The 10,008-nt window shown below is 39.0% G+C and overlaps 1 protein-coding gene across 1 annotated transcript; it reads left to right on the top strand.

Annotated features, from left to right (window-relative positions):
- The first annotated feature begins 302 nt into the window (after positions 1-302).
- On the top strand, positions 303-6,624 carry Polr2B (RNA polymerase II subunit RpII140). Its single transcript, XM_067760623.1, has 7 exons — positions 303-479; positions 546-769; positions 834-1,755; positions 3,021-4,043; positions 4,111-4,562; positions 5,556-5,877; positions 5,948-6,624. The coding sequence occupies exons 1-7, from the start codon at positions 461-463 to the stop codon at positions 6,514-6,516; spliced, it is 3,531 nt and encodes a 1,176-aa protein (XP_067616724.1). The 5' UTR covers positions 303-460; the 3' UTR covers positions 6,517-6,624.
- The last annotated feature ends 3,384 nt before the right edge of the window (positions 6,625-10,008 follow it).

Genomic DNA, 10,008 nt, shown 5'->3' with positions numbered 1-10,008 from the left:
ACAGAGGTTATGTTGCGAATAGAGTGGAAAGCAGTGGACTAGGCAGTCGAATGTCATAAAATGAAGGAATGGTGTTCGGAGTTTTTTCAAAATTAAAAAAAAAAATGATAAAAGCTTTAATAAAAATAAAACTACTGTTTTAATAACAACAAAAACGCCTTATATATTCTATGTACATAAACTCGTAAGGATTATCTCACTTTAAAATTTCAGTTAAATAATCTAATGTTTTGTTTTGAAACTGAGTCGAGAACTGTTCGTGTGAGTGTGCGAATTTTCATCGATCAGCTGTTAGTTGCGCTACTTGGTAAAATTTACAATGACCGCTATGCTGCCGAGATTTTCATATATTTAAAGTGGGTGAAATTTTGTGAAAATTGCAAATAACTTCATATAAAACATTATTTTAGAGTAACGCAATTGCCTTTTGTAACCTAGAGGCGATTTGCAAGTAATCAAGATGATGTACGACGAAGATGGTAAGTAAAAGTCTCATATTCTTGGGAGACATACAGGTAGCTGTCAACCTTTCGGTGTAATTTTAGAAATCTATGAGGAGGAGAATGCAGAAGAAATCTCCCATGAACTTTGGCAGGAAGCCTGCTGGATTGTTATCAACGCATATTTCGACGAAAAAGGTTTGGTGCGTCAACAACTGGACAGTTTCGATGAATTTATACAAATGTCTGTACAGCGCATTGTTGAAGATTCGCCAGCAATTGATCTACAAGCGGAAGCACAGCATACCTCTGGTGAAATTGAAACGCCTGTGAGTATTCAAAATAGAACCCTTGACTTTTTGGTAAATGTTAATGTAAAAATTGTCTCAACAGCCACGCTTCCTGCTAAAATTCGAACAAATTTATTTATCCAAACCCACACATTGGGAAAAGGATGGCTCTCCTAGTCCTATGATGCCGAATGAAGCACGTTTACGGAATTTAACCTATTCCGCGCCACTATACGTGGATATTACAAAAACAAAAATTGTCGAAGGTGCTGACCCAGTTGAAACACAACATCAAAAAACATTTATTGGCAAAATTCCCATTATGTTACGTTCAACCTATTGTCTGCTGTCGCAGCTGACCGATCGTGATTTAACTGAATTAAATGAATGTCCCCTCGATCCAGGTGGCTATTTCATAATAAACGGTTCGGAAAAAGTATTGATAGCGCAAGAGAAAATGGCTACGAACACAGTGTACGTGTTCAGCATGAAAGATGGAAAGTATGCATATAAATCGGAAATTCGTTCATGTCTTGAACACAGCTCTAGACCTACCTCCACTTTGTGGGTAAATATGATGGCGCGTGGTTCACAAAATATCAAGAAATCTGCAATTGGTCAACGTATCATAGCGATTTTGCCCTATATCAAACAGGAGATACCAATTATGATTGTATTTCGTGCCTTGGGCTTTGTAGCGGATCGTGATATTTTGGAGCATATTATATACGATTTTGACGATCCTGAAATGATGGAAATGGTAAAACCTTCACTTGACGAAGCTTTCGTAGTACAAGAACAAAATGTGGCGCTTAATTTCATTGGCTCACGTGGTGCACGGCCAGGTGTAACCAAGGACAAACGTATTAAATATGCAAAAGAAATTTTACAAAAAGAAATGTTGCCACATGTGGGTGTGTCCGATTTTTGCGAGACCAAGAAAGCATACTTTTTGGGTTATATGGTACATCGTCTACTTTTGGCTTCGTTGGGTCGGCGCGAGTTAGATGACCGGGATCACTACGGTAAATTGATATATTGGGTATTGTTTTAATTGACTTTCTTCAAGAGCTGTGAATCTAACGAGATTTTTAGAACTCATAGCGGTATTGCGATACCAGAAATATATTAACACCATTCTTCAACACAATTTCAAAGCTTTATAGACTCAGCATTCGCTACCCAATTGCATACCTCACCTACCTGAGAGAGATCTTGTTACAAATATGAATATTTCATCGTTAGCTTAATTCACAAAGGATCTAACCAGCAAATCTTAAATTTTACAGGAGAAGCAAACTCATTTTATTTTTACATTCACTATATCTGCTATTGAGTGGAATATCACACTATCTCGGCTGCCGTTTTCAAAACGCCCTATTTCAGATTTTATTTCAAAAACGACCTATCTGAGATCAAATTCAATACATTTTGATATTGGCTGGGTATTTATGAAAAAATTCTGAAATAGGGCCTACTTCAGACGAGTTCTGAAATAGTCGTTTTGAAACAATAAGGCGTAAAATAAAAATAAATACAAGGCGCGATAACGTCCGAAGAGATTTTAGGCCGAGGTTCTCTTCCAATTTGCGCCGTGCTCCTTTTTAATTTTTGCTACAAATTTGCACGAACTGACCTACATGTTATAAGTCGACTCCGAACGGCATCTGCAAGGCAGATGAGTTTCACTGAGAAGCTAAATTTGACAAGAACCGATTCCGGATATGAATCTCAAACCTGGATCGATCAAACAAAAACCAAACCTGTACAAAGACCGGAGCTGGGACCAGTATTAGAACCGAAGTTAGATCCAAACCCGGAGCACCGGAACCGGGTTGAAGCTGGGACGGAATAGGGCAGGGAAACCGATACATGATACCGGAAACGAACAGACTAAAATCGAGGCCGAAACCGTAGTTTAAATAGGAAAGATGACTGAAGTCGGACCGGAACCGAAGACAGAATTCTAACCCCATTTAATCTGTTTGTACAGAGTTCTGAAACGAGAGATTACTGAACTTGGACCGAAACCAGATCTTGAAACAAATCTGGAACATTAGAAACGAAATCAAGCCCAATATGAACCGAAACCAAATCGATAATAGTCTGACACTGCAAATAGCACGAAAATCAAAATTGGAACGGGTTCAGTGTAATGAGAATCCATTTCTAGGCCACAAAGTCAAATTATTATAGAATGAAATATTTAGTAGCACGATAGTTACCTTTGAGGTCATACTCTTTTCGCACATTTCAATGTTAATTAATAGTTAAAATTCTATGTATATAGGCAACAAACGTTTGGATCTTGCTGGTCCTTTATTGGCTTTCCTCTTTCGTGGTCTTTTCAAAAATCTAATGAAAGAAGTACGTATGTATACACAAAAATTCATTGATCGTGGAAAGGATTTCAATTTGGAGTTGGCTATCAAAACTAACATAATCACTGACGGTTTGCGTTACTCACTTGCTACTGGCAATTGGGGTGATCAAAAAAAAGCCCATCAGGCTCGTGCTGGTGTATCTCAAGTATTGAATCGTCTGACTTTCGCTTCCACGCTATCACATTTGAGACGTGTCAATTCGCCTATTGGTCGTGATGGCAAATTGGCTAAACCACGTCAGTTACACAATACTTTATGGGGTATGTTATGCCCTGCCGAAACACCGGAAGGAGCTGCTGTCGGATTGGTAAAGAATTTAGCGCTTATGGCTTACATTTCTGTCGGCTCACAGCCCTCACCCATCCTAGAGTTCTTGGAAGAGTGGTCAATGGAAAACTTAGAAGAAATTGCACCCTCTGCCATTGCTGATGCTACAAAAATATTCGTCAATGGTTGTTGGGTTGGTATACATCGTGATCCTGAACAATTGATGGCGACTTTAAGAAAACTGCGTCGTCAGATGGATATCATTGTTTCGGAAGTGTCAATGATTCGTGATATACGTGATCGTGAAATAAGAATTTATACAGATGCTGGACGTATTTGTCGTCCATTATTGATAGTCGAAAATGGTTCATTGTTGTTGAAGAAAACTCATGTTGACATGTTGAAGGAACGTGATTACAATAACTACAGTTGGCAAGTTTTAGTTGCTTCTGGTGTTGTGGAATATATTGATACATTGGAAGAGGAGACGGTTATGATTGCTATGTCGCCATATGATCTGAAACAAGACAAAGATTATGCTTATTGTACAACTTACACACATTGTGAAATTCATCCAGCAATGATTTTAGGCGTGTGCGCTTCTATTATACCATTTCCCGATCACAATCAGAGTCCACGTAATACTTATCAAAGCGCTATGGGTAATATATATAGTTATACTTACTTAATACTTACAAAATAAATTCAAGTTGTCTTCTTTGTATTTAGGTAAACAAGCTATGGGCGTTTACATTACCAACTTCCACGTACGGATGGACACTCTGGCTCATGTACTCTATTACCCCATGAAACCTTTGGTAACTACACGTTCTATGGAATATTTACGTTTCAGAGAATTGCCTGCTGGTATAAATTCAATCGTAGCAATTTTATGTTACACTGGTTACAATCAAGAAGATTCTGTCATTTTGAATGCATCAGCTGTAGAGCGTGGCTTCTTCCGTTCGGTGTTCTACCGTTCATACAAAGATTCCGAGAATAAGCGCATAGGCGATCAAGAAGAAAACTTTGAAAAACCCAATCGACAAACTTGTCAAGGCATGCGAAATGCTCATTACGACAAATTGGATGATGATGGTATCATAGCGCCGGGTATTCGAGTATCTGGTGATGATGTGGTTATTGGCAAAACGATGACTCTGCCTGAAAATGATGATGAGGTGAGAGAAAATGAATGTTACACAATATGAAAACTTTCGCTGATTAATTCCACCAGAAAAATATCCATGAAATAGCAAACTAATTCTAATCGATTCTCATTTACATATTGCTTATGGTTAGTGTATCTATAGGGACACTTCCCGTAGGTTTGGGGAATTTCATCGATGTTATCGGATATAGATCCGGAAAGTTCCGGTAACAAGAACCACTACGGTACTAAAATGACCACATAGAACTTGGGTTAATCGGTTCAGGGCCTGGTTTTAGTGACATTTGCAGTTTCATTTTCGGTTTGAATTTCAATTGTGGTTGTTGTAGTATCAACGATAAAGACAATCCCCGAAGGCTTTGGGGAGTGTTATCGATGTTGATGGTCCTTTGCCGGATATAGATCCGGTACGTGCCGGTAACAAAGCACCATTAAGGTACTAGCCCGACCATCTCGGGAACGACTTATATGACCATATTAAACCTTCTAGGCCATACCGCCCTCCCCACCCTCTAGTTCCATGAGGAGCTTGGGGTCGCCAGAGCCTCGCCTGTTGATGAAACAGGATGCGCCACGGTTAGGTGAGTTTGACAATTGGGTTGGAGAAGCTATATATTGCGCTGGCAATCCTTTGAATCAATTTGGTATTTTAATCGCCTCTTATGACAGGCATACCTACCGCGGGTATATTCTAATCCCCCTAACCCGCTGAGGTAATGTTGTACATTGCTTTTAGCCTATTTTGCGGTTTTGCTTCCATTTTAATCTGGTTCCGATTTTAGTTTGCCTTGTCTTTTCCTTTTATCTCCTCCCTTTCATCTCCGTTCCCCTTCCTTCCGGGACCGCGAAAATTGCCCTAGTATCGTTATCACGATCATCTTCATAATTTGTTGACCTCACATTCGTCTCTTTCATTTCCTTTTCAATTACTTTTACTTACCATTTCCGTTATCTTAGATTTATTCTTCTTTTCTTCGGTTGGCATTTTTCCATTTACTTTCAGCTCGATGGCACTACAAAGCGTTTTACCAAAAGAGATGCTTCCACTTTTCTGCGAAATTCCGAAACTGGTATTGTCGACCAAGTTATGTTAACATTAAATAGTGAGGGCTATAAGTTTTGTAAGATTCGTGTACGATCAGTGCGTATACCACAAATTGGTGATAAATTTGCCTCGCGTCACGGACAAAAAGGTACTTGCGGTATTCAATATCGCCAAGAAGATATGGCCTTCACATGCGAGGGACTTGCACCTGATATTATTATTAATCCTCACGCCATTCCATCCCGTATGACAATTGGTCATTTAATCGAATGTTTACAAGGTAACCAAAAAATATATCTTTAATATATTTTTACCCCCCAATAAAATACTGTCTTATTTTTTTTTTTAAGGAAAACTGGGTTCAAACAAAGGTGAAATTGGTGATGCTACACCCTTCAATGATGCTGTTAACGTGCAAAAAATTTCCACTTTCTTACAAGAGTACGGTTATCATTTGCGTGGCAACGAAGTTATGTATAACGGGCATACAGGTCGAAAAATTAATGCTCAAGTTTTCTTGGGTCCCACTTATTATCAACGTCTCAAGCATATGGTGGATGATAAAATTCATTCTCGTGCTCGCGGTCCAGTACAGATTTTGGTGCGCCAGCCTATGGAAGGTAGGGCGCGTGACGGTGGTCTACGTTTTGGTGAAATGGAACGTGATTGTCAGATATCTCATGGTGCAGCACAATTTTTACGTGAACGTCTATTTGAAGTTTCCGATCCATATCGTGTACATGTATGCAACTTTTGTGGTCTTATTGCTATAGCCAATTTGCGTAATAATACATTTGAATGTAAAGGTTGTAAAAACAAAACACAGGTATCACAAGTACGCTTACCCTATGCTGCCAAGTTATTGTTCCAGGAACTCATGTCCATGAATATTGCACCACGCTTGATGGTGGTGCAATAGATACACTGGAAAAGTTGGAGATATTTTTTAGACAGCAGTCAAAAAACTGTATAGTACCACGTACATACATACATACATAATAAAGTAAATACATTTAAAATCATTTAATTAAGGTGTTTCTCTGAGGAGTGCTGTCTCGATAAAGTGAATTTTAATTAAGTCTAGCAAAGCAGTGGATACTCTTAACGAAACAAAAAGTTCTAAATTAATTGATTCAAAGGCAAAAACCTAACCAAGACAGAAAAATGTTAAAATTGTAAATATTATCTTACAATTGAAACGATGTGACCAGTGTATGAGATATTTACTCACAAACCATTCCCGAAATAGTCATGAAATAGTAGCGAAATGATAACGCCGACAATCGCTAGATGTCCCGTAACAGTTTCTGAATAGTTTATAAATGATCCCTAATACATTACTGAATGAAAGAAAGAATTATAAAACAATGTCGAAAAGAGCTGGAGATAGTCTTAGAACTGCCTTAACGGTCTCATATAGATCCAGAAAGTAAATGCTCCCAAATTTATAGCACACTTCCCGAAACAACCTAGAAATTATCCCGCAAACCACGAGAAAATAATCCGAAGATAATACAGATATGATTCCGAAATAGTTGCAAATGGATCCAGAAATGGTCCCAAAATAGTGCTGAACACTTACCGACTTAGGCCCCGAATATCCGGTAAATAGCCTGGAGATAGTCACAACATACTCCCAAATTCATCCCTAAAACAGTCCCGATAATATCGAACATTTTTAAGAAATTATTCCGAAAACAAACCCATATTGCTGACAAAAATAATCTTGATTTGATCCACAGATAGCACTACCCCCAGCAGATTAGGGGATTAGAATATACCCGCGGTAGGTATGCCTGTCGTAAGAGGTGACTACCAAGTAGATTCAAGGGGTTCTGCAGCGCATACCTTTCAGGTTACCAGCGGAATATATAGCTTCTCCGAACCCAATTGTCAACCTCACCTATCCGTGGCGAATCCTGTTACATTAACAACCGAGGCTCTGGCGACCCCGAACTCCTCATGGATCTAGGGGGTGGGAGGGCGGTATGGCCTAGGAGGTCGCACGTGGTCATAACAAATCGTTCCCGAGATGGTCGGGCTTGGTACCGGAACGTACCGGCCCTGCATCCGGTAAAGGACCATCAACATCGATAACACTCCCCAAGGCTTACGGGGAGTGGCCTTGTCGCTACAACAACTGAAAGCTACTGAGAAAATATCTGAAAATGTTTCCAAAGGAGTTACGTGATCTCTAAAAAGTCCGGAAAATACCCCTGCATGATTTCAAAACTACGGGCTCTGAACCCGAAATAAACCCTTGCTGTGCCGGAGTGGGAAGCGTTGATGCTTCCTACCTTCATTTGGCAGTTCGTCATGAGCCAAAGTATCTATCACTGAACTGACGGAAACATGTTTGAAACGTATTGTGACGAATACTAGCAACACTAAGGGGTACTATCATCTTTAAGCCGATACTGAGCAGTGACTTGTATGCACATAACCAAATTAATCATTATGTTTACACATATGTCCATACAAGCAGCGGAGAGCAACGCACAAACACATGCATATATCTGAGATACTCCCAAAAGTATGCAATCATTTGTGCAAGTATCACTCTGCATCTGTAGTTATAGCTGAGAAATTTATAGCTGATAACTAACTAGTAAATTCGAGAAATAGAAGCGCCTAGAGATATGTCAACGAGGAAACCAAACAGTATAAAAAGCAGCAATAGTCGAGGCACGACAATCAGTTTGATTTAAACAAGCTATCAGTTGCGAAGTATAAGTGTTATTGTGAAGTACTTTAATAAAGGCCATTTTGCATTATTGAATAGTGGAGTTATTTATTCAACAGTTTAGTGATTCGAACGTTAGTAGAAGGTTGCAAATAAGAGGAATTGCACTAAATTCGTTACAGTATCAATAAAAGTTTTGTTTGCTGAAAACGCAAATATAATTCGCGAATCTCGTACTTAATTGCTGTGAGGCTAACCATCGCAATACGTGCCGTCGGAAAGCGGAAGCAGATCAATTTGTTGTTGCATTTTCATGTTAAATTTTTATCGGAATCGGGATCATTAAATAGTTTCCCTTACAACGTTTGAAGGCTCCAATCATTGTACAGGTTTACAAGTATGATATGTATGAGAGGGAAACAATTTCTTTCCCTTTCTAACATACGGCAGTTTGACACTTCGGTCAGTGTCAAACTAGCGTGGAACCCAGTGGAACCTGCGTGGAACATGAGTTTTGACACTGAACGAAGTGTCAAAATTACCGGGGTTGCTTCGTCGAAAGCGACACAGGGAAGCAAAAAAGGGATCGGAATATCAGATATGGGTTGCTGTGATGGTAAATTTTTTGAACGAATTTAGTAGGAAATTTTAAGTGCACCCATATGGGTCCTTCAGAAAATTATAAAAAAAGTCTTCAATCTGTGGACGCGTAGTTATTTCAGTATTAAGAATACAAACACGGGAGTTAAGTTTTTCTACCCGTTCAAAAGTTCTCCGCGAAAAACAGTTTGAAACCGAAGTCGACTACAATAACCCGTCCAAAAAAGCGGAAAGAAAAATGAAAAGACGCGTTTTGTCCTGTTATCAATAGTCCAAAGGCGGAAAAGTATTCGAATTATTGGAACCGAGGCAAAAACGCGTCTATTAATACTTCCCTCAACGGTTTTGGCCATGTTTTAGCAATCGTCCCCAGTAATAAAGTATCACAATTTGTTAATTAAAATTGTCCAAAACATATGCATATTAAAAAGAGATGTAATTAAGTGCTCATTTGAAAGTAAATAAGGATATTTCTTTGTAATTTTGCAATAAAAATTTTACACAGTTTTCGTTAGCAGCTACTAAATTTTCTTGGACCTAAGAAGTACAACACTGCCAAATAGCATCCACACAAAAAACGAACAAGAACAAGCAATTTATCAGGTGAGCGTGGCTGTGTATGTGCGTGCTGCTACATATCCTACTTGTAGACCTGTACAATGGCTCCAATAGCTAAAACTAATATTAAGTTCATCTTATGCTTTACATGTTGCAAAAGTATGTCAGATGGCGCTAATGTCGCTCGATTGGGCGTTCTTCATAGAAATACATGCAGTATCTGTTAGCTGACTTCGAAAATCATATGTGTTGGGACCATAAGTCTGAAGGCGTATCATTTGCCGTCATCCAGTGAGTTTTACAGCTCCGGCTCACGCTCAATTCTCACGGGAATGCTCTGGATCATTGTGAATGATACTTAGTGTGATATCTTCTGCATAGACGTCAAAATTCCAAAGTGATTGGATTACCTGATTTGTATTTGACTATCGCTGTCTCATTCTGTATCTCTTTCTATCACCCGCTGAAGATAGGCGCCGCCATATTGAACACCCTGTCAAAACGCTAAAAAGTAGCCATGTTGAACAGCTTGTCAGGCATTTGACAGATAAGATATCACACTTAGTTATC

Source organism: Eurosta solidaginis, chromosome 1 (assembly GCF_040869045.1).
Source record: "Eurosta solidaginis isolate ZX-2024a chromosome 1, ASM4086904v1, whole genome shotgun sequence".
Lineage (NCBI taxonomy): Eukaryota > Metazoa > Arthropoda > Insecta > Diptera > Tephritidae > Eurosta > Eurosta solidaginis.
Note: the sequence above shows the minus strand (reverse complement) of the source record. Positions and strands in the feature narration are given on the sequence as shown.